This window comes from Canis lupus, chromosome 32, assembly GCF_048164855.1.
Source record: "Canis lupus baileyi chromosome 32, mCanLup2.hap1, whole genome shotgun sequence".
Lineage (NCBI taxonomy): Eukaryota > Metazoa > Chordata > Mammalia > Carnivora > Canidae > Canis > Canis lupus.
Window position 1 is genome coordinate 30,136,347 of NC_132869.1, and position 25,563 is coordinate 30,161,909.

Sequence of the window (25,563 nt, forward strand, 5' to 3'; positions counted from 1 at the left end):
CAGCCCAGGGCGTGATTCTGGAGACCCAGGATGGAGTCCCACATCAGGCTCCCAGCATGGAGCCTGCTTCTCCCTCTGCTTGTGTCTCTGCCTCTCTTTCTCTCTCTCTCTCTCTCTGTCTTTCATGAATAAATAAAATCTTAAAGAAAAAAAAGAGAACTAAAACCAGTGAATTGCTTTAGCACTTTCAAAATCCCTTTGTTTTCTGAAAATTTTAACTCTATATTCAAATGTATACAGACTTGCTTTAATAAAGAACATTTACAATCCTTACCTGATTCTACTCCATCTAGCAACAGTGAAGTACCAAGTAGGTCTTTTGTCCTATCTGAAATAACAGGAATTGAGGATACCTAGCAAAGAATAAAAAAAGTTTTCTTAACACACTGATTTAGCAGGATCAAATGTACATAATGAGAAAAATACTGAAAAAGTAACAGAAGAGAGATGAAAAGACACACAATACACAACCTTCCAACGAAGCACATTATGCCATCAACTAATAGTTGGCTAGTGTTCACTAACTATTAAGACTACTACCTCTATTTATAAGAGCAGACTAGGTACTACTCTAGTAGATAAGTATATTAATCATAGTGTGTCATTTAGTTGCTATCTAGGACAATACTGTGTGTCTGTATTACAGGTTCCTAGAAAATGGTATCAGCATTAGTGGGCTCTCTCAAATTTCATTTCCAAGTGGAAATTCAACACTTATTTTGTGTTGTAAAGATCAATTCTAATTAAAGCTATCTACAACTTCTAAGTCTAATGTGTAAGAAAACTACATATAAATTATTTTATTTTGAAAGATTTTAAAGATTTCTGTATCTAACTTTATTTAAACACATTTCATATATTTGTGAAATATGTTTTCCTTTCATTTATGTATTTTTTGTTTCCTTTGCTCTCTAAAGCTAACTTCCTGCCACCACTCTAAACAGTAACGAAAAGGGGCTTCAAACTTTATTTATTCAATGCATATACACTTTTGTATAAAATCAACAACATTAAACTTCAGAAGTGTATCATATAAATGAAACTGGCCCTAAAAAATATTCAAAAATAAATTAGCTCAAAGAAAGATGAAAAAAATTCACCGTATCCACAAATGAAAAGATTTAACATTTTTATTATATCCATTTACCTGTCTCTCTGGAGACTGTGCAGGGGATTTCTGTGGCAAGGGTATACTGTTAATCAAACATAGCACATCTTTCATCTTCTGGTCAGAAATTCTCACATGCACCAAAGGGAGTCCTCCAGATAGTTTCAATCTAAAAATACAATTCAACAGTAAGGTTTTAAGGTCCAGCTTCTTTCTATTATGGAAGGGAGATAGATTAGAGACTACACTGTGGAGTCAAAGTGACTCTGGAAATGTTTAAATCTAACTAATACTAATAGTCAACATTGTCAGAGTGGTTCTATATAAGCCAAATTTCCAGATAAATTTAATGTATCCCTCTTAAAGCCAAACCTTTTAAAATTAACTAATTTTATGAACCTATTTTCAAACACAATGACTAATTTATAAAACCACTATACATTCTTTATTTCCTGACATCAAAGATTTTGCATTACACGTATCTACTAGTGTCTACTCACTCCATCACTCCCTATCCCCTTGCCTTAATTCCTTTCCTCATACTTGACAGTGCCTGACATATCATATATATATATGTGTGTGTGTGTGTGTGTGTGTGTATATATATATATATATATATATATATATATACACACTTTACTTATTTTACTTCTCCTGATTAAAATATAAGCACCCTGAGGAAATCTGTTTCATTCACTGCTGAATCACTACTGTGCTTTCAATAGTTGCTTACTCTTCGGCACCTGCTTCTACTGTGCTTCCCTACTCAGCATACCTGCCTAGGTTTATCTGTCTCAACAGCTTTGTGGCAGCTGTTTGCTGCTCATGAAGTTCTTTTCAGTTATTATTTATCTTTGACTTCCCAACTAAGCTGTCAACAGCTCAGGTTGAGAGATGCCTAACCATTACATAAAGAATGATTTTCTGTATAATGCACAAACCGTTAATGTTCCAAAGAGGTCAGTTGGTTGTTCCTGTCTCAAAATATTGAACTTTCTACAAAAGTACTCTGTAAGTTGAAAGCACCATAAATATGTAAAATGCTTCTTCATTATTTGTGAAACATTACATAAAACTAAAAGCATCTCAAATAGAGGGACTAATGAACCCTCCCACCTAAAATAACTACAAAGTTGAACAAAACACATGAAACAACGGTTTAAAAGACATTGGACATCAGTCAAGAAAAGACAGATGAAAGACAAAACAAATGAGGGAAGACCTAGTAATACCCTCGCTTACTGACTTAAGAATTTCAATATGTGCAAGGAACAGTAAAGGGGTACTTGAAGAGGAATTTACAACCTTAAATGCCTACAGTAGAAAAGAAGAAAGGTCTTAAATGAGTGTTTTCAACTTCTACCTTAAAGAACTAAGAAAGTAAAGCAAAAGGAACCAAAGAGAAGCAGAAGGGGAAAAAAAGAAATAATAAACATAAGTGGAAATTAATGAAATAAAAAACAGAAGGACAATAGAGAAAATAATTGAAACCAAAAGCTAATTCTTTCAGAAGATGATCAACAAAACTGATAAGCCAATCACAAAAAAAAAAAAAAGAGAAAAGGCACAAACTACTAACATCAGCAAGGAGAGGGATATAGCATCACTACAAATTCTCTATGTGTTAAAAAGGCAATACAATAATATATAAACAATCTTACGACAATAAAACTAAGATGGACAGATTTCTTCTGTAAAGACAAACTACCAAACATTAATAAAAAAATCTGAAAAAAAAGAAAAAAATCTGAATAGCCCTTTATGAAATATATTGAATTTGCAGTTAAAAATTCTCCCCTCAAAAACAAAACTCAAGTCTAGAAGGCTTCACTAATAAATTCTATCAAACATATAAAGAAGAAATAATTCTACACTACTTCCTCCAAAAAAATCACTCCATGAGACCAACATTATCCTGATACTCTGATACGAAAATAATAAAAGCACAAATATCCCTTATAAAGATGATGACCCTTGAACAATAGGAGTTTGAACTTCATAGGTCTACTTATATGTGGTTTTTTCAATAAATACCATGCAGTACTGTAACTATTTTTTCTCCCTAATGATTTTCTTAATAACATTTCCTTTTCCCTAGCTTTAGTGTAAAAACAGACTATATAACAACATAGTATATATATAACTATATACAAAATATGTGTTAGTCAACTGTTTGTATTATTGTAAGGCTTCCAGAAGGTAGGCTTTTAGTAGTTAAGTTTAGGAGAAATTAAAAATATATGGATTTTCAAGTGAGCAGATGTGGGAATAGAATAGAATGGGGGCTAGTGTCTCTAAGCCTTGCATTGCTGAAGGGTCAACTGTAAAAAAAAAAAAGAGGGATGATGGATGTGTTCATTATCTTGACTGTAGTGATGGTTTCATAGGTTATATATATGTCAAAACTTATCAAATTATATGCTTAAACAGATGTAGCTTACTGAATGTCAATAATATTTCAATAAGGCTACTAAGGCAACACAAATGTTTCATAATTATCTCCTTAAATTCAAAATTCAGCTTCTACTTTTCATTCCCTTGAATTATTCTCAAGATTTTACATGGTTTCATAATCAAAAGAGCCTCTATTTTTTTTTTTTTTTTTAGTTTCAAGTTTTTATTTAAATTCTAGTTGACATACAGTGTAGTAATATTAGTTTCAGGAGTAGAATTTAGTGATTCATCACTTACAACATTCAGGGCTCATCACAAGTGCCCTCCTTATTAATATCATCACCCATTTAACCCACATCCCACCCACCTCCACTCCAGGATCTCAGTTCTCTATAGTTAAAAGTCTTTTCTGCTTTGCCTTTTTCTTCCTCTATGTTCAAATGTTTGGTTTCTTAAATTCTACATATGAATAAAATAATATGGTATTTGTCCTTCTCTGACTTATTCTGCTTAGCATAATACTCTCTAGCTCCATTCACACTGCTAATTTTTGAAGATTTTATTTTATTGATATTGAATCATGGATTTGATCCATTCAAAAACACAGATAAAAAAAATTTTAAAAAACACAGATAACTAACTTTTACACAATCTGAAAGTCAAAATACTTCTAAGAGAGGTGATACACCATAATTTAAATAAACAATTTCTTAAAAATGTGTTTTTGCTATAAGATAATCATTTTTTCTGTCCTTCACAAATCTAGTTTTGCTTTCTTAAAATCCAGGAATATAGATAATTTCAACTTGTTAATTTTATAATATAAGAGAAACTCATACATTACCTGGCCATTCTAATGTCTTTTTCTACCATTGCCTTGGCCAACTCAACATGAATATCCATGGGTTGCAATATATGCATAGTTGATGGATGCTGAAATCGACATCTTTTCCAGTTTTCCTCTTAAAAAAAAAATTTTAAATTAAACAACTAATTACCTTGGAAAATTACTATAACTTTATAAAAAAGAGCAAACATATTCATAAATACTAATGCTTAGTTCTTTCAATATAGAAGTTAAATGATCTATATTTTTAAAAATAAGATTGACAGTTAATAATGTAACTGCTTATTTTAAAATGTTTTTGGGCAGCTCGGGTGGCTCAGCAGTTTAGCGCCACCTCAGCCCAGGGCCTGATCCTGGAGACCCGGGATCAAGTCCCATGTCAGGCTCCCTGCATGGAGCCTGCTTCTCCCTCTGCCTGTGCCTCTGCCTGTGTCTCTGCCTCTGTCTCTCATGAATAAATAAATAAAAATCATAAATAAATAAATAAATAAATAAATAAATAAATAAATAAAGCTTTCTAGGTAGTAGTAACAGTTTATAATAAGTGGGTATTTTTCCCCACTTAATTACTAAATAATTCTCATAGAATTGATTATTACTCCTGTAGGAATACTAAAATAATTTTCTGTAATAAATTACACAATTCCCGTCAAAGAAAAAAATTAAAATTCACCCAGGCACTAAAATTGAGGATTCTTAATGCCAAGGAATTTCAGTGTTTATTCTTTCACATGTCCACTCTAACTCCATTTGACATCTTTTATCTTCATCCTAGATTATGTCTAGGCTTTACTTAAGCAGTAGAAAACACCAAAGCTTTTGGAAAATAATTTACTGCCTTTAGGGTTTTAAGACTCATACTTGCCAGTTATCTACAAAAGCAGAAGACCATAACACTACTGAAATAATAACTAGCCTAATATACTCAAAATATTTTAAAATGAAGCAACAAGGGAAGACAACACTGAGACATCCCAAAAGCACTGAGAAAAATGTAAGTTGAGGGCAGCTTCTATTTTTGTGTTCTAGACAGTTTCATAGTCATATCTCAACAAAAGAGGCAATGACTAGACCTAGATTCAAACAGCGCTAAGTATCTAAAGATAAACGGGGAAATTTTTATCTCATTACTAACCGTGGCAATGATTTGCACTATTGGGCTCCAATTTGGTTTTAAGTGACCAATAGATATGTGTTCAAAATATTGTCAGGGTTGATATACATGCATATATACACACATATTTACCTTAGCTACTCAACGTAATTTCAAGATTCTAAAAATTGAGCAACAGTTTACCTGCTCTTGCAAAGAGTAATTGCACACTTTTTATTTCAACATCAAACTTGTCATAGGCTTTATCCATTAATTCTTCCAAAGATGAATTATTAGTCTTCTGCAAACCTTGATCTTTACTGTTAAGCTAAAATGGACAAAAAAACTCCAATTTTCTAAACGGAAAAATATATTGATACTTTTGTTGTGTTTTCTTAAAAACTGAAATGAAAACACTGCCCTTAATGAGTTCATATTCTGCTTAATTTTCTGACAATTATTTGCAAATATTTTATTAAGAGTATAATATTTCAGTATATCTCTTTAATATGCTTGGGTAATAGGTGCTCAGCATAGTTGTACTAATTAGAAGATCGGTTAGACAGCTGTCTACCTCAAATAACCTGTCTAGACATGCAACTCTTCCTGGCTCTCAGCAGTTACTTCCACTCAGGCTCAGCACCCCTACTACCTATTCTAATCCCTTCACCCTGAAATCGCAGGTTTTGTTCTTTCTTCTTCCCATTGCATCACCAGAATAAACAGGCTATTAGAATTCAGCTCCAATTTCTACTTCCTTTTCCCTCTTCCCAAAGGAAGCAAGGATGAATTTGGGACTTTATTTTTTGAAATCTTCACTTTTTCTCAGAAGCTTGGATTTCTAATGGGTTTGACACCCAAAACCTTAGAGTTCTACTATTTAATTGCTGGCAGTGGTATAACAAACATATATTAATATGTGTATAATTTCCTATTGTCAGAATATGTAAATTAACAAATAACACTGTGTAATTAAACTCTGGACATTTAGGAGTACTTGAAAACTTCTCTCCAATTAAAAAAATACAGCAGTAATCCAGTCCTCAATATCAAATCATCTACCATTACAGAAAATTTTACGGATTTCCATGGTTCTTTTTAATAGCCATAAGATTTATATAAAATCTAAGCTAGGCTTGGCAAAATACTAAGAAGAAATAAGTCTAAGTCTAAGTAAACTCTGGGGGAAAAAATAGCAAAGTGTCAGATAACTAACTTCCAACCTGAGCAAAACGGGCAGAAGAAATGGGTATACACCTACCTGAAATGTACCAAAATCTAAAATGAGAAGATCTGACTTTTCATGGTGGAAACCTGTCTGTGGAAGTATTAGATAAGAAGGTTTCAGATTTATCCTTAAATCAAGGACTTTTCGAGTTTCAATAATATGTGTAAGTCCTAAGAGAAAGAACAAAAGATTAGATGGTCAAATTGATATATGTAATTATATTATTAACAATGAGAATACAATATCACTTGTATTATGGAGGATCATCAGTTCCCACAAGCTAGAGTTTCAAAATTAAGCATCTAAGATGAAACTGCATATGGTCATTGGGAAGCAATCATATCATTATACTGTACAGTAAATCCAACATAGTATTTTATCCAGAAGAAGATAATCCATCATTTCTTTATTTAAGCAACCATATAAAGTAAGCTGGCTTGAGTTCGGAGACCATGTTGTACAAAAGCAGGTATCTTTAGAATCAGATTCACACACAATATGATGAACCATTTCTTAAGAACTGAGATGGAGGGATGCTCTTCATCTCGAGCTCACTCTGGGGCACAGGTTCTTAAAGGTAATGGCAGACAGAATCATCTGTGCCTAGTATTATTCCCTTTTTCATTCAGTCTGACAGGTATATTTGACTTCAGGTAACCCATGTACACAAAACACAATTTGTATGTGTTTAATGTAATTTCAATGTAATTTAATTTAATAATTTAAATATTTTAATTAAATGTAATGTCATTAAAAAAAGAGCAACATACACTATTTTAAATACACTATTTACATTAAAATAGACAACAAAATTTTTAATTTCATTGCTGTTCATGCAGATAAATTCTTTACCTGTAGCTGTTCTCTCTTTAATTTCTTCCAGCTTCATTAATGTAGCTGATGTTATTTGCTCAAGATCTAATCCTTTATTTGATTGAAAGAATTCAACAACTGCATTGATAGTTTTCTGTAAAATAATTTAAAATATAAGCAAGCCATACATAGTACTTTCCATATTATAAATTTTAAAACTTCAGTTTAATTCTAAACAACGGTGGCTCTAAACTTAGGAGATACCTCCAAAGATACTCTACCCTACTATATCTCTCTCTGGTTTAAAAAAAAAAAAAAAAAAAATAGCCCAAGTAAGCTTACTAGAGAGGCAAAAAATGTGTGCAGATCACTAAGGTTACTTTAAGTACATTCTAAGGTGTCATGTTGATATAGCAATGGACATTACTACTAAACTATACACTTAAATGCCGAGATGGTAAGTTAAATATATTTTACAATTTAAATTTTTTAAAAATCAGAGAATACAATTACTCTAGAGTCTTTATAAAATGCCTCTCACCCTGACTGTGAAACTCCTAAACTGGAAAATTGGAAAAATCATGGATCTCAACAACACAGTAGGGCCAACTTACAAGGGAATACAACGATTAGTGATCCTGATGGCTAGACTGAATTAAGAGCATCACAATAAAAGATGGAACCATAGATACAGAACCTGAGCTACCATTTTCAATAACATCTAAATGTTAATGTTTTTTTTTCATGTGAACAATATTTAATAAAAGTATGAAAGAGGAAAAAGAAGAAAATCATACGTCAGAAGTGTACGATGGGTTTAATAAAGATGGACTTTTTCCTTGCACTTACAGCATCATAGATGACCTCCACAGGCTGAGACTGAACAATCAGAGTCTGGTCAGCAGTGCTATTCTCTGGATTGGTTTCAAACTCGATTTTAAGCAAGGATGAGGTAGTATCACCAATGGAAGCCACAAGTGATGGTACAATACCCTCCTGTTTCAGACCTGTTATATACCAATGTTCTAATTTTGCTTCCACCCTACAATCCGGTGAATAAAAAAATAATATAAATAAAATGCTGAGTAATATAATGGATTAAAATACAGATTCTCCTTTAAAAAAAAAAAAAACTACTTTGAGAGCCAGTACTATACCTATTACCCAGAGGTAAAGTCTAAACTTCTCAGCCTGACATTTAATTACCCTACAATCTGGAGTTTTGTTTTGGTTTTGGCTCTTAACTCCTCATCCACATGAGAAACTCACTCTGGCCAACTTCCAAAGATTACAGAAGTTCTGATCACTGTTACATGAATACAAGCTACACTTCACTTAAGGAATTCATCTCTCATGTCACCTGAAAACAACCTTATCCTGTTTTCTCCTAGTCCTTTCTACTCAGCTACCTTAAGTCCCAATTCTTCTAGCCCAAGTTCTCCTCTGCAACTGAACTTGTGTAGCATTAACCTCAAGGATTTCACTTTACAGCATCTTCTCAGCTATGAGCTCTCTAATATGTTACATAGTTATTACATTATTAACTTTTTGGTTATTCACTCTTAACACCTACAGGGTAAACTTATTAGAAACAAATTTATTATTCCTATGCTAGCTTTCATAGTATCAAACTGATAAATGTAGCAATATTAAGTATTTGTGAGGGAAAGAACAGAGGGTAGAATAAATGATGAACTCCACATATAGCTTCATAACAAAACAAATGTAAAAGTAAAAAGACCATCTGACACACAAAAGGAAAAGAAACTAAAGAACTATTATTAATCAGTCATTTAATGCTAAATACACTATTTTTTGGCTAAGTCATAACTAGAAATAAAAATTGAAATTATAAGCTTTTTAAAACTTACTTAAGTGCTTGTGCTCCTGGTCGCTGAGATACTTGAGTGCCCAAGCCAATTATCTGAATTTTCAGTATTTCTGGAATATTTTGGTTTTCTCTTATTGTAACAGAGGTGCTTACTAGCTTCAGTGTCATTATATGGGCAACATACTAGACAAACGAAATGAATGAAAATTATTATAGTTTAAGTAATTATTACTTTAATAGTTTATTTAAATTTGCTGTATTATAAAGTGATCCAAATACAATGTTCAAAAAAGATCAGAAACTTAAATACAAAATTGTCCAAATAACACAATTACAAGAGATCCAAAATTCATTTCTCCTAATTTTAAAGATAGTAGAAATGAAACTAGATAAAATATTTTGTCACATAAAGACTCAATTCACCAACTTTCACTAAAGCAAACTAATTCAGAACAATCCTCTGGCTCAAAAACTGGACAAGATATAAAGAGCATCTGCTTGATGTCTTTAGATGGTTAAAAAACTATTGAGAAAAATTGATAGGTCAAAACAAAGCAGGACAGAGAACCAGGGAGATGATTCTCATCAAACCACAAAGGAAGACATTAAGACAGGAAGCAAGGAACAAAAGATCCACAAAACAGAAAACAATTAACAAAATGGCAACAGCAAGTCCTTACCTCAATACTTACTTTAAAAGTGAATAGATTAAATTTTCCAATAAAAAGATAAAGAACAGCAGAATGGATTTAAAAAATATACCCAATGATTAGGCTGCTTACAAAAAGACAACTCACTTTAGCCTTAAGGACCCATATAGACTAAAAGTGAAAGAATGGAAAAAGATATTTCAAGCAAATAGTAACTCCCCCAAAAAAGGAGAGCTATATTTATATCAGAAGAAAATAAATTTTAAGTTAAATGTTGTCAAAAGAGATAAAAAGGTCATTACATAATGATAAAGAGATCAGTCAATCTAGAAAATGTAAGAGTTGTAAATACTTATGCACCCAATAACGCAGTACCTAAATACATAAAACAAATCCTTAAAAAAGAAATTTGAACTAAAAAAAAAGAAATAAAAAAAGAAATAAATGTCAATATATCAACAGTTGGGGACTTCAATAACTCACTCTCAACCACAGATAGATCATCCTGACAGAGAATCAATAAACAATGGATTTAAAACACTATAACCCAAAGAGACCAAACAAACTTACTCAAAACAGCAGCAGAATAAACATTCTTTTCAAGCCCACAGGAACATTTCCCAGGAGAAATCATACAATAGGCAATGAAACAAGTCCCCCAAATTTAAGAAGATATAAGTTATACCAAGTATCTTTCTCAAACATGGAATAAGATCTCAATAAGAAAAAAGCTACAAAATTCACCAATATGTGGAAATTAAACAACACACTCTTGAACAACCACTGGATCAAAAGGAAAATTAAAAAAAAGAAGCATAAGACAAACAAAAACAGAAATATAACACAACAAAACTTATGGGATGCAGCAGAAGCATCTTCTTTCTAGAAAGGAAGTTTATAGTGATCAATTCATATAACAAGAAAAAAGAAAGATCTCAAATAAACAACCTAACTTTACACCTCAAGGAACTAGAAAATGAAGAACTAAACCCAAAGTTAGAAGAAAGGAAATAATAAAAATTAGAGAAGAAATAAATGAAACAGATTAAAAAATAGAAAAGATTACAAAACCAAGTTGGTTCTTTGAGAACAAATAAAACTGACAAACCATTAGCTAGACTAAGCAAGAAAAAAAGAGAGACAACACATATGAGTAAAATTATAAATAAAAGAGGAGATAATAATAAGGCAGATATCACAGATACACAAAGGATCACAGGAGACTACTAAGAACAACTATATACCAACAAATGAGACAACCTAGAAAAAAAGGATAAATTTCTAGAAATGTGTAATCTACCAAGACTGCATCATGATTCATGAAGAAACAGAAACTCAAAAGACCAATAATGAGTAAGGAGTCTGAGTCAGTAATCAGAAACCTCCCACCAAAGAAAACCTCAGGACCAGATAAAATCACTGGTAAATCCTATCAAACATTTAAAAAAGAATTTACAGGGCGCCTGGGTAGCTCAGTGGTTGAGCGTCTGCCTTTGGCTCAGGTCGTGATCCTGGAGTCCTGGGATCAAGTCCCACATCAGGCTCCCCACAGGGAGCCTGCTTCTCCCTCTGCTTGTGTCTCTGCCTCTCTCTCTGTCTCTCATGAATAAATAAATAAATCTTTATAAATAAATAAATAAATAAATAAATAAATAAATAAATAAATAAATAAATAAATAAGAATTTACTCCAATTCTTCTCATACATTCTTGTGAAAAGAAACAAATACAATTTTTATAAGAGATCAGTAACTCGTTTAGCCCAATTCAAGATAATACAGTAACATGAAACAAAATGTCTCTTTAAGCACCTAAAATAATCACCTGCTTCGGTAAGGCTAAGTTGTGGGTGCTCTCACTATAGCCAATAGCAGTGAAGAGCTTATCTTTCTCCTCTGCAGTCATAATGTCATCAATAGCTACAAAGAAAGGACAGTATTTTAAGAAATCAATTGCTTCAGTATTACAGATGCAATAAAAAATATCAAACCAAAGTAACAAGTGCCCTAAAATCAATGCTAAAGCAACATCAGCCAGATAATTTCCTCTAATATACTACTTTGCCTAGTCAAAACAGCCAACATGTATTTGCTTGCTTATGTCAAGAAAAGGCAAAGAGACACCATGAAAGAAATTCTGGTCTCATATAAGGATTTTAGAATTCCCTAAATATGTTAAAAATTAAGTGAAACTTCTAATATCCATGCAAAAAGTTAACAATAAGAAATGTCAGTTAACACTTCTGAATTTCACCTTATAAAGTTTCACAGAAATAACTTCCTCAAAAATATCAAAGTTTTGAGGCACCTGAGTGGCTCAGTCAGTTAAGCATCTGCCTTCAGCTCAGGCCATGATCTCAGGGTCCTAGGGTGGAGCCCTGTGTCAGGCTCCCTGCTCAGAGGGGAGTCTGCTTCTCCCTCTCCATTTGCCCCTCCCCCTGCTTGTGCGCTCTCTCTCTCTCTCTCTCTCTCTTTCTCAAATAAATAAAATCTTTAAAAAAAAAATCAAAGTTTTAATTTAGTTAAACTCAGAAATGTTCCAGCCTGACATATTTGGTTGTATGTTTACTAATAATAAACATCATAAAACTCCACTAACTGGCTAAAATAAAACATATATATTTTTTTCTTAACAGTGTACAACAAATTATCTGAGTTGGAACTTACTTTCAGGAATCAAAGATTCTTCATCTTTTTTCTTAGACTCCTTCTTACCCCAAAACCCACTAAACCAGCCTCCACGTTTCTCGCCTGTGTCAGTAGACTTTTTCCTTAATTTTTGCCCAGATCGAATCACCTAAAAAGTAAAAATTTTTAAACTTAATTAAAGAGGAACTGCCCTCTTCATTTCCAGGTATAGCCAGGTAAGAACAATGGTTAATTTTTTCAACACTATGTTAGGTTAAAAAACAGTCAAGAAAGCCTTCTGAAATGGTATTCAACATAATTTGGTCAATATAGTTCCACTATTAATTTCATTTACTTTCCACACCTACTGATCAAATTTTGATGAGGATGCATTTTGTCAGAAATACAGTTAAGGTTTCAAGGGAATTTTTTTGAGCAATGTGTCTTACAAATGTTTAAGTTAATAAACCACTAAGACTGCAGATTTGCAAAATGAAAAGTTCTCTAAAAAGAAGATACTTCCACACTCAGAAATATTAGTTTAAAACAATGTTTCAGAATTCATATACATTGCTGGCCTGCCAACTACAGACATGGGAGAAGGGTCGAATATAAATAAAAATAATCACTGAATCTCATTTCATCCTCTTCTCAATAAATCCTAGCTTGATTTTCTGTAACTCCTTGAAACAGTAAAAAAAGAGATGAAATCACTAAAAAGCAGAAAACATAAGGATAAATAAAGGGGATAAGTAATCTATCTTCTCATTCCCTGAATAAGTAAACGTTAATAATTTTCCCACTTAAAATTTATATTTTAAATTGAGAGTAATAGGTAACATATTGCATGCCTCCCTGTGTAACAAAAGGTGAAACACTCCAAAAGAGAAGTTGAAAAAAAGAGTTGAATTAGTAAAGAGAAGTTTAAATAAGTTAAAGAAGTTCTCTTTAACATTTAAACATTAAAGATATAAAGAAATAGGTCCACATCTGTGCACAAAACTATAAAAGTTTTTTAGCACTTATACCTCAGCCATAACTACCTTTTGGCAAGCTTACCAATCCAATTTCACTAGTCAGAAATGTAGTAAATAAAAAATATGTATCTGTTTACTTTATGTTCTATATGAAAAAATATTTAACTTCTTTATTCTCTTGGAATAGAAGATTAGTGTGCTTTTTTATATTTTTCATGATAACTAGAACTTAGAGAATTTATTTAACCTCTCTCTGTCTTAATTTACTAATATAAATTGAAGATAATAGTACTTTCCTCAGAATTGATGGTACTCAGCAAATTACATCAAGAAAATGTTAGCTACCATTTTCATTCCTGTTACCAAACTTTCTACTTTAAAATTCTCAGGAACACAAAGATTCAGCGAAAGCAAATCAATTCTCAGCCACCAATATCCTGAATTCATGTCAGATTTAGGCACAACATTGTTAATCCAAGTACTTACTGTGTCTTTTGCATTGAGATATTTTTTGAATGGAACTAACCCCATTGTGTTTATAACAAGAGAAGTTAAAAAAGGGTTGAAAAGCTAATGAGAAGAGACATTCAAACTAAACAAAATAAGAAATAAAGTTTCTTATGCAGCTAGATACCGATTACATAATTCATCAGCAGGTATGAAACCTTAGGATAAAGAAATCATGCAACCTATAAAAAAGAATTTAAAAAAAAGTAGTGATGAAAGAGCACTACACCATTGATAATTCAGGAGAAGACAAGAGTAGTGCCTGAGAATGTAAAGAATAAGCATGGGAAAATGTGACATTTTTGTCACAAGCCAGAGATAAGTGCATATATTCAGGACCTGTTAGAATTTACAAATTAAAAGTGAATGACAAAGCAGCTACTGTGGATATCATAGCTCACTGGTATTCAATCCTTGATGCACTTAAGAATCATTAGGAAGCTTTAACAAAAGCAAAAAACAACAATGCCCAAGCTCCACCACATACCAGGAAGTGGACTCCAGGTATCATTTAAAAAATTCCCTAGGGATTCTAATGTGCAGCAGGATTCAGAACCAGTGAGATAACTAGACAAGATTTTCTCAACAACAGGAGAAATCATCAAGCAGGGAGTAGATGAAATGGCTAATTCAGAAAAGGCACTCAAATGTATATCATCTGGGTTTTTAAGCTTTAAAGAGTCTATCAGCAATGGTTTTAAGGAAAATGCAACCAGAGCCTGCAAGTTAAACTTGTCTTACATATTGGACTTAATAAAAAGGTGGATTTATGAGCAGTTCCCTGTAAATCTAAATACAGGAACAGCTGTACAGTATTTGATATTTTATTAAAGTCCTTTTAACCAAATCGGGGCACCTGGCTGGCTCAGTCTATAGAATGTGCAATTCTTGATCTTGGAGTCATGAGTTTAAGCCCCACACTGGGCATAGAGATTACTTAAAACAAAAAATGTTGGGGCACCTGGCTGGGTCAGTCAGTTAAGCATCCAATCTTGATTATCAGCTCAGGCCTTGATCTCAGAGTTGTGAGTTTAAGCCCCATGCTGTGCTCCACACTGAGTATGGAGTCTACTTGAAAAATAAAAATTTTGGGATGCCTGGGTGGCTCAGCAGTTGAGTCTGCCTTTGGCTCAGGGCATGATCCTAGGGTTTGGGATCAAGTCCCCCAAGCGGCTCCCAGCAGGGAGCCTGCTTCTGCTTGTGCCTATGTCTCTGCCTCTCCCTCCTCTTTCTCTATCTCTCATGAATAAATAAATAAATCTTTAAAAAAAAAAAAAGAAAAAAGAATTTTAAAATGTTTTAAAAATATTTTAAACTAAATTTATAAAGTTTGTAAATTTATAAACTAATAAACTTTTAATCATTAAGGAATTTTTAAAAATATGTTAATAAGAGACATTAAGATAATGTAATGACCAACCCAACATTCAACTTTCCCCCTCCCAGATCTCTATTTAAATCCCTAAAGAAAAAAAAAAAAAAAAACTTAGAAAAAAAATTTAAAAAAAGGATAAAGCCACTATTAGCACTGATATTTTTGTAAAGCTGTGATGAGGATGGCACAGATTTTGAGGAATTTCAAAATAAATTCAAAAATCTAGAAAAATTTAATGAAGAGAAAAGACAGAAGTGAATTAATTAGAAAGCACACAAAAATATTTCAGTGTTAATGACCATGAAGAAAATAAAACAACAAAAAGTACTGGAAAAGAAACTTTCCTATATGTTGACAATTATCACTTAAAAATACATTTAAAAATCAGAGCTGACCTAGAACTATACACACACAATATACCAGTGTCTAATCCTTGGTTTTAATATTATAATTATGTCGATAATTCCTGCCTATATTTTAAATTCTGTGACTCTGTGGATTTTCCTATACAATAAAAAAATTTCAGTCTTGGATGAATTTAACTGCCTTTTCTTCATCTATATCCATCCCTTTGTCCATAGCATCCAATAATAAATCCTTTTTCGTGGCCTGTTTCTAACCAACAGAACATGGCAAAGGTGATAAGATGTATGTGATTATGTGCATGAAACTGTACCAGCTGTCTTACTGGAGTGTCTCTTTCTCTTTGAAAAAGCAAGCTGCCGTGTTATGGGCTATGTCAGGAGGCCCTTCTGGCAAGGAAATGAAATGAAATTTAAGAACTAAGCACAGCCTCTGGTCAACAGCCAGCAAGAAACTGAAGTTTTCCATCCCACAGGCACAAGGAGCTAAAATCTGCCAACAAAAGCAGATCCTTCATCACTGACACCCCCCAGATGAAACCACAGTCCCAGCCAACAGCTTGATGGCAATATTTTTGAGACCTTAAGCAGAGAACTCAGGTAAACCAAACCTGGACTCCTAACCCACAGAAACTCTGAGACAATAAACGTGTATTGCTTTAAGCCCCTATGTTTATTACGCAGCCATAGAAAACTACTTCACATGAGTGTACCGAAGCAGGTCCTCAGTCATGGAGCTTTGCATAGGCATAAGCAGCTGAACCCCTGAGAGAAATTCCACAGTCTGGCCAAGGAATGAGAAAATGGAGTCCACGAAAACCAGAGGGGATGAGGGAAATACAAGAGAAACAGAGTCAGAGAATGGGGTTATCTTTCTACTCTATTTTTATTTATGTTTTTATTATCCTTTCTACTGGAATGTAAATAAGGGATTTTTGTTCACTTCTGTATGCAGAATGATGCAGATGATGATGATGATGAAGGAAAAAATCACTTATTCAATAATTATTATGTGCCAGGTACTCAATAGTCTAAGTGCTTTGTACATGGATCATCACTGCTCCTCATAGTAACCCTCTGATGTAGGTACTATGAATTACTCTTATTTAACAGATGAGGAAACTGAAGCACAGAGAGGTTAAGTAGCCAGTCCAAGATCACACAAGTAGGCAAAGCTGACTCCAGAGTCCACAGTCTTCACCATGATTCTAGTAAAATAGGCACTCAATGAGTACTTACTAAGTAAATGAATGAACCCGTGCATGCTTTAATCCCACTTAAAAACATAAGTATGTGTATGGAGATCTATAAATAAAAAAAAGACTAAAGGAATATACAAAAAAACATATTAACAGAATGTATCTTTAGTGTGAGATAGATGTTTCTATTTTTTCTTTGTATATCTATATTTCCTAACTTTTTGTATTGTGAGTTGCACTGCACTTGCAATTGATTTACCAACAAAGTCATGCTACAGAATAAAAGGATTGACATGGAACAATAGGGACAAGGTAGGATATGCCAAGTGGGATCAATCACCATATATTATGAAATATAAACAGGCTGATTCCAATTACAGGAAAAAAGAATAGAAGAGAGATGAGAAGAGAGGAAAGGAAAGAAGAAGAAAGGGAGGGAAAAGGAAACAAAGCAAAGATAAAGTGAAAGGATGGGGGATAAAAAGCATATGTAAGTAGATACATATGCATGGGGGAAAACCTGGAAGACTGTATATCAAAATGTTAACAGCAGTATTCTACATTGCTAGAATTACAGATAACTTTGATTTACTTTCTTTTTAGGCGGGGTTCAAATATTTTGTTGTAAGATTACAAAATTTTTTCCTTCCATGTTAGTGGATTTTTTCCACTGTTCCTATTTTTTTCTCCCAAGATCAAATGAGGAACGGAAACTCAACCTTTATTCTTACTTGAACAACTGCCATGAAACTTAAGATTTCTTGATCTCAAGTTTAAAGGAATAGTATGAACATGTTTAAAACATAAAATAAAAAAAGCTCATAAAATGATTACCTCAACTTGTGCTTGTTGCCTTGCTAAAATTATATTAAAAACATCTAGAGTCTTCTCCAAATCCTATAAAACAAAGAGACACTTGTAAACAAGAAAAATGACATTAGATTAAAAAATTTTATTCTAGGATTTCTAGGCTTATCCAGTCCATGAACAAACCAACTGTGATCTAATGAAAGGATAAGTATAAATCTGAATGTACATTTGGCTTTTGTACTTTTAGTTTTTGCAATAAGGGAAATAAGTTATCCAAGAAAGCAAATCCTCAAAAAATATAAAAATAAGAATTTTAATGAGACCATTATAGAAACAAGAATTTGTAGGAGGGGGACCTGTTAATCCTTATGGTTCATACTGACTCACTCTTTTCCATAATATTTTATAACCATTGTACTAAAGGCACCATTATAAAACACAAAATTTAAGAATGCAAAATTCTACAAATCAACAACTAAGTTAAAGTAGAAGCTAATTTGGGGAATTTATATAAAAGTATGTAAGAATCTAACAGGTATTGGGTAATCTGTGTAAGAGATAATCTATGTTCTCACAACTCTGCAAAACAAATACTGTTTCCATTTTATACAGGAGAACACCAGACCTAAGATGCTGAGAAACTTGATGCTTTTTCCAATATATAGTATCAGTGTCTCTCACATATTTCAGAATAATAGGAATTCAATTAATTCTTTACATTATGAATTTGTGGCAGAAATGGTTATATAATCAAGACCACATGATATTAGGCATATTATATATTCAGCATGGTATTTTTCCTTATTTCAAAAGGGGTTCCTATTTTGAGCAATAAGAGCTGTTTTTTATATAATACTTTGAGCTCTTTAAAAAAAAACACTAACAAAACTAATAACATACATGTAGCTAATAAACATATATTTGAATAGCTCTGATACTGATTTTCTAAATATTATATAAAAACCAAGTACATTTCTCCAAATACTTTCTAGTATTCTAGTACTTAATCTGATATTAGGATAGGAGGAAAAGATTTGTTTAAAGAAGAAAGAACTGAAGAAAAAATACTCTACATTTTCCCATAAAATTATCTCAAAAAGAGGTCAGTTTTATTCTTTCTAAAATAATATTTTAATTCAAATTAAATTTAGGAAAATCTAAAGGAAAATTTTTTTTTTTTTTTTTTTTTGCAGGCTCCATGCACCGGGAGCCTGATGTGGGATTCAATCCCGGGTCTCCAGGATCGCACCCTGGGCCAAAGGCAGGCGCCAAACCGCTGCGCCACCCGGGGATCCCTCTAAAGGATAATTTAACAAAGACTAGCTTTCATCAATATATGTGAGATATACCTGAATTTGTTTCTGTATTTCTTCTGGGACTTTAGGTTGGGTTAACTTGATCTTATAGGCACTTTTATAACTCTTGAGCAACTGCCTGTGTTTTTTTATGTTACTCCAAGACCACATCTGCGTATACCTTCTTATATGAACTTCAAGAACAGAATCAATTGCATATTTCCACCTGCAAATCAAATTTTAATGTACATTTGAATACAAAGGTTTAAGAAAAAGCAAGAAAATGGCTTAGATTTTTTAAATCCACAGTTACATTTTTTGTTCTTATTAACTGTTCTCCTTATAAGATCCCATTAATTAGCATTTCAATTCCTCAGTAAAATTCTCTGATTTAAATTGATTATAAAATGAGCAAATTACTCCAGTAAGAGGGTATGTCAAAGCAAAATCAATAAGACACAAAATGACATACAAAATTAATACTATCCCAATATGGTTATAACATTCATTACATGTGGTGACTCAAGGGCACTAAAACCAAAAAAGGATTAAAGTCTTAATGCTAAGTTGAGAATTTGGGAATAATCTAAAAGCAAGAGTATAAGAGAATGTGTTTATGAAAAAAGTAACAACGACATAATACAAAAGATATCCCTTTCATGTCTACAAAGATTTAAAAAAAAAAAGTGGCTTCATTACATGGCTTTAAAGGTCTCTTAAATCTGGAAGTTTCTACTTATATATTTCTCATTTAAAAAAAAAAAAATTCTAACTTACCATTGTCGACCATTGGTATGAAGTGGTAAATAGGGCTTATATTTCCTGTAAGGGGCATTTCTAACCATATAATCCACTGACTCCAAAAAGTCAATCATACTTAAGTACTATTAAAACAAAAATACAGTTATATTTATTAATTGCACATATGGATAACACCAAATTTTATTATATTTTCAGTCTAGTAAGACTCCAACTTCCTGGAACAATGAATATCATGGTTACCTATTAGTATCATATTTTCTCAAATTTAAAACACCGCCAATTATAAGTTGTAATATAATTTTTAAGTTCCACTACAAAAAGAAAAAAAACAGTGCTAACAAAGTATCATACCATCAATAATATTATACATCCTATTTTCAAATATGTTACACAATGAAATAAATGCACATCCTAGAAATAATAAAATACACTATCTGTAACTAGTGACTGGAACATGGTTGTTCCTAAAACTACATATTTGCCTCTGGACCATCATTTCAGCATTGACTTTCTATAAGCTGAATTGCAAGTCTCTCCAGAAAATCATTACATAACTAAAGGAAGATAAACCAATATAATTGCCCATCTTACCACTAATACAACTCTGCATATACCTGGTAAAGAGCTCAAATGGAGGGAAACACACACACAACATGACTGTAGATAAGATAAAGAAAGCGGCAAATCTAGTTTTCTCCTTTCAGTTTTTCTTAATGATTTCTACCTACTGGTTACCATGAGGCTATTCACCACTTAAAATATAGGTAGTCTGAACTTAAATGTATTTTAAGTTTAAAATATACCCAAGGTTTTAAAGACTTAGAAAAAAGGAAAGGATATAATTTTTTATATTGATTACATGCTGAAATGATAATATTTTGGATACACTGGCTTACATAAAATGTTATTAATTTTACCTTTCTTTTTACTTTTCTAATGCAACTACTAGAAAATTTTAAATTACATAGACAACCTGCATTACAGTAATCCTCCCCTTATCCTGAGGAAATATGTTCTAAGACCCCCCCAACAGATGCCTGAAACCATGGATAGTACTGAACCTACATTTGTTATGTTTTTCCTATACATATACACTTAGAATAAAGTTTAATTTATAAATTAGGCACAGTAAGAGATGAATAACAATAATAATAAAATAGGGGAATCCCTGGGTGGCTCAGCGGTTTGGCGCCTGCCTTTGGCCCAGGGCGCGATCCTGGAGTCCTGGGATCGAGTCCCGGGATTGAGTCCCGCGTCAGGCTCCCGGCATAGAGCCTGCTCCTCCCTCTGCCCGTGTCTCTGTCTCTCTCTCTCTCTATCATGAATGAATAAAAAAAATAATAATAAAAAAATAAAAAGCAATAATAATAAAATAGAACTACCGTAAAAATATACTGTAATAAAAGCTATGTGGTATGTGTTTCTCTCTCAAAATATCCTATTGACTGCATTCACCCTTCTTCTGTGATAAAATGCCTAATAGTGAGATGAAATGAGGTAAATGATGTAGGCACTGTGACACAGTGTCAGGGCACTACTGACCTTCTGACCATACATCAGAAAGATCATCTGCTTCTAGAACACAGTTGACCCATGTAACCAAAACCACAGAAACTATGAAGAAGGGGAACTACTGTATATTTTTACTGGACGACACTGAGCTAAAAGCTCATTTAGCTAAACCTTTTGTCCTTCTTTCACTTCCAGTTCTCCAGGTCTGTTATTCGAACCCAGGGTATATAACCAAATGACAAAGGAAAAAAGCACCAACATAGCAGGTCTAAAAATTAAGTAGACAGTACTTACTATAAAGGTGTCTATTAAAATATGAGGAAGAAAAAACACATTAAAATCTTCCATCAACAATTGGAAATTACATAGGAAAACATCATTTGCTATAATTTGGTAAGATTTTCCACCAATAAGGAAAAGACCAGATAAAAAGAAGGAAATTATTTTCCCCCCAAAAAAAAAATTTATATATATATAAAAATACAAATATAAATGTATAAAAGAATCACTAGAGCACTGGAGAAAGAATAATCACAAAGGACAAAAGCAGTTGAGATTCAAGGCTAATAAAAGCTAGAAATAGCCACCCGAGTCTTACCTGAGGTTTGGTCATTTCAATGGCAATATTCTGTACTTCTATGTTCCAGTCAAGTTTGGGTGTTTTGAGCTCTGTTTCTGCATAAGGATTCATGTAGAGCTTTGCAGAAGCTGATATTGGCTGGAAAACTTAAGTCACATGGGAAGACACAAGATTATGTTTATATACCCTTATATATGAACAACTGTAAATAATTATAAGAACACTATTACTCTGAAAGTAGAGAAAAATAATTAAAAATATATAAAAAATGTAAAAATTCACTACCCAAAAATATTTAAGCATCTACTTATCTGCATAATACCAAATGCAAGTCAAAGTGGAATCTCCAAGGAGGAAACTGGAGTCCTATGCTTCTAAGTAAAAATGTACAAAAGTAATAGACAATCTACTCTTGGCTATTCAGTCTGGGTAAAATTAGACTTCTCTTCCTTACTACAAGACATTTAATGATTTTATTATTCACTAAAAATATTAACACAAGGTAGGAGACAAAATTTAATTTGTTTAAAATTTGTCTTAATCATTGGTAGAATTTAGGAACAGAATCATGAATTAAATTCATACTACCAAGAAAAAAATGCTTACCACTTTATAATTTTCAGAATGATCATTATCTATATCATCTTAGAATCAAATAAGAAAATATTCTTGAAGAACTAGCATGAAAAGATGTATTAAGGAAAATGACAAAGTAATATAATAAATTTTTAACAGTGAACAATATTAAGATTACATAAATTATGATATATTACAGTATTTACATTTGCATAAGATTATATAAAATTTTAACTTATTTAGAGGTTTTTATAAGTGGAAGATACCATTTATAAATGAAGTTGTAGATTTTTCTGAACTAGTTCTTTCATGAATGAAACTAAACACTTTGATCTGAAAACACCACCACTAAACAGATCTATGAACATAAAGAGAAAGTGTCAACTCTTCCATAATAGCAATCAGCTACAAAAGAATATGAAGAAAACAACAATGAACCAGAGTAACATGGAATATGGATGATGAGCATGAAAGCTGAAGACAAACATAAAGGAGTATACTCAATTAAAAAAAATCCAACAATAGTCTCTTTCGAATGAAACTAAAAAGGAGAAAACAGATGGCGTTAATAAACAGGCTGCTTTGTTAGAGGGTTACTTAAAAATAAGTAAAGGCAAGGCTGCCAAGAATTAGAAAAGCCACTTAGGAAAGTCTCTAGAGTGGTTGGTTTGTCATAACACTGCAATAGTGACATGGCAAGGTTGACCTGAATACCAAAATCTCAGAGATTTTGATTAAAGAGATTAAATAAAAGAAAACCTAATTCCTAAAACAAAGGTGCTAACAAGAAGAAAACAGAGGTCAAGGGTGTTGAGATGCTAGGAGTGAACGAACTACAGTCGTACTGCCCTCCTCTTACTCTCCAGGGTTGTATGTGTCATAATCTATCCTAAATAATTTGCTATAATCCAAATACACTGTGATAAAACTAAAATATAAAATACTTTCTCTTTATCAAAGTACCTTTATCAGAAGAAAGTACAGTAAGCCAGAGTATTTAATCCTATGTTTCCTATAACATGAAATAAACTTTTACCACTACTTACTATATTGATGGTTTACAGGTATGTTGCTACTTGTAAGAATTCCACTTTTCAGCTGATCCTAAACAAAAATTTGGAGAATGAAAAAAAATTCATACATATTCAACTACACATGGGGGGGAAAGAATGTGGTTCTTAAATCAATATCTTTATTCTCTTCTTTATAATTAGTAGTCCATAAGAAAAATACACTAAGCATTATTTATATTTCTTTAGACTAAAATACAGAAGTAGATAATTTTTTAAAATTCTAAATATTTAAAAGTGTTATAGCATTGCGTTCCCCTCTGACTTAAAAAAAGAAAAAACAACTGAGGTTCCTGGGTGGCTCAGTCGGTTAAGCATCCGAACCCTTGATTTCGGCTCAGGTCATGATCTCAGAGGTGTGAGATCATGCCCCATGTCAGGCTCCACACTCAGCAGGGTGTCTTTTTTTTTTTTTTTAAGATTTATTTATTTATTTATGATAGACCGAGAGAGAGAGAGAGAGAGAGAGAGAGAGAGAGAGGAGCAGAGACACAGGAAGGAGGAAGGAGAAGCAGGCTCCATGCCAGGAGCCCAACGTGGGACTCGATCCCCGGACTCCAGGATCACACCCTGGGCCAAAGGCAGGCGCCAAACCACTGAGCAACCCAGGGATCCCCTCAGCAGGGTGTCTTCTTGAGATTCTCTCACTCCCTTCCTTTGTCCCTCCCCCCACTCACTTGTGTTCTCTATGTCTCTCTCTTAAATAAATTTTAAAAAAAATCTTTAAAAAAAACAATAAAACATCCATGAATTGGGATCTCAAACACTCTCTAGACAAAGGCAAATTATTTATTACAGTATCTTTCTGAGAAATAAGAGCTAGAATCTTGGAATTAATTCAAGTTCAGAAAATTCAACTTTTCTTCCTTTTTCCTCTAAGTAAATAAAAAGGACTGAGACTAACTGAGCACAGTGAAGTTTTGAGTTAACCTTTCACTGTTGATGAAATCATTATCACAAATGCTTAAAACATTTGCTAAGGTCAATTATACTTCAATTTAAAAGAAAATTCGCTAAACATATATTCTTCAGATCTGAAAGATATCATCATTCCTTACAATGCTCTACATAATCATTCTTATACGAAACACAATGTAATGTCATCAAAATAAGAGTGCAAAAAACCATAAATGCAGTTTTAATTTAGTAGTATAAGTTATTATCTCACTGTGTAGTGAATGATCTCACAAAGATCTTCAAAAACAAAATGCTTTTTTAAAAAGTGGATTCTGGGGCACCTGGTCAGCCCAGACAGTTAAGCATCTGCCTTCTTTCCGCTCAGGTCATGATCTCAGGGTCCTGGGATCAAGCCCCATGTTGGGCTCCCTGCTCATCAGGGAGCTTGCTTCTCCTTCTCCCTGACCCTTCCCCCTGCTTGTGCTAGTGTTCTCACACTTTCTCTCTTAAATGAATAAATAAAATATCTTAAAAAAAATTTTTTTAATAAAAAAGAGTAGATTCCAAAAACTGTGTTTCACAATTCTGATTTAGTTAAATACAACTTAAACAAAAGACTATATACCCTATCCTCATTAAAGACCACTTAAGTTAAAAAAATTTAGAGAGTGGAGTTAGCTCTTCCAGTTATAAACTGAAATTACCAAGATCTGTTCCTTTGACTCCTGATAAGACATGTTGCAGTTTACATTCCAGTAGGCACTAAGACTATCAAGTCGTATAAGCTATAAAAGAAAAATAAAAGAGGTCAAGCAACACATGAAAATTATGAATCAGTATTAAAAGATAATTCTCATATCACCCTAGGATCATCCAATTGCCATTTTGAACTTTTAAAGGAAAAAAATAAAGCAAAAATGGGAAAAATACATGCATGTTATTCACAGACTTTACCACTAATCTTAGCATTTGGTAAATTTTTCTTCCAGCATCACTATTTCTGAGGAAATTCCTTCATTCAGTTATCAAATATTAATTGAGAATTTACTAT

The 25,563-nt window shown here is 32.7% G+C and overlaps 1 protein-coding gene across 5 annotated transcripts in view; it reads right to left on the reverse strand.

Moving 5' to 3' along the window:
• VPS13C (vacuolar protein sorting 13 homolog C) overlaps positions 1–25,563 on the reverse strand; it is a 168,828-nt gene that overhangs the window by 106,923 nt on the left and 36,342 nt on the right. For all 5 annotated transcript variants that reach the window (XR_012022719.1, XR_012022721.1, XM_072808964.1 and 2 more), the window contains 16 exons: positions 25,217–25,297; positions 23,592–23,649; positions 21,988–22,115; positions 19,893–19,999; positions 19,170–19,341; positions 17,845–17,907; positions 12,630–12,759; positions 11,788–11,882; positions 9,355–9,497; positions 8,333–8,525; positions 7,523–7,637; positions 6,704–6,840; positions 5,647–5,770; positions 4,347–4,464; positions 1,148–1,277; positions 275–353 (listed from right to left, as the gene is read on the reverse strand). Coding sequence is in view for 3 of the 5 variants with exons in the window: in XM_072808964.1 (XP_072665065.1) it covers positions 275–353; positions 1,148–1,277; positions 4,347–4,464; positions 5,647–5,770; positions 6,704–6,840; positions 7,523–7,637; positions 8,333–8,525; positions 9,355–9,497; positions 11,788–11,882; positions 12,630–12,759; positions 17,845–17,907; positions 19,170–19,341; positions 19,893–19,999; positions 21,988–22,115; positions 23,592–23,649; positions 25,217–25,297 (1,873 nt within the window). In the remaining 2 variants the exon portion in view is untranslated. The remainder of the gene's footprint in view (positions 1–274; positions 354–1,147; positions 1,278–4,346; positions 4,465–5,646; positions 5,771–6,703; positions 6,841–7,522; positions 7,638–8,332; positions 8,526–9,354; positions 9,498–11,787; positions 11,883–12,629; positions 12,760–17,844; positions 17,908–19,169; positions 19,342–19,892; positions 20,000–21,987; positions 22,116–23,591; positions 23,650–25,216; positions 25,298–25,563) is intronic.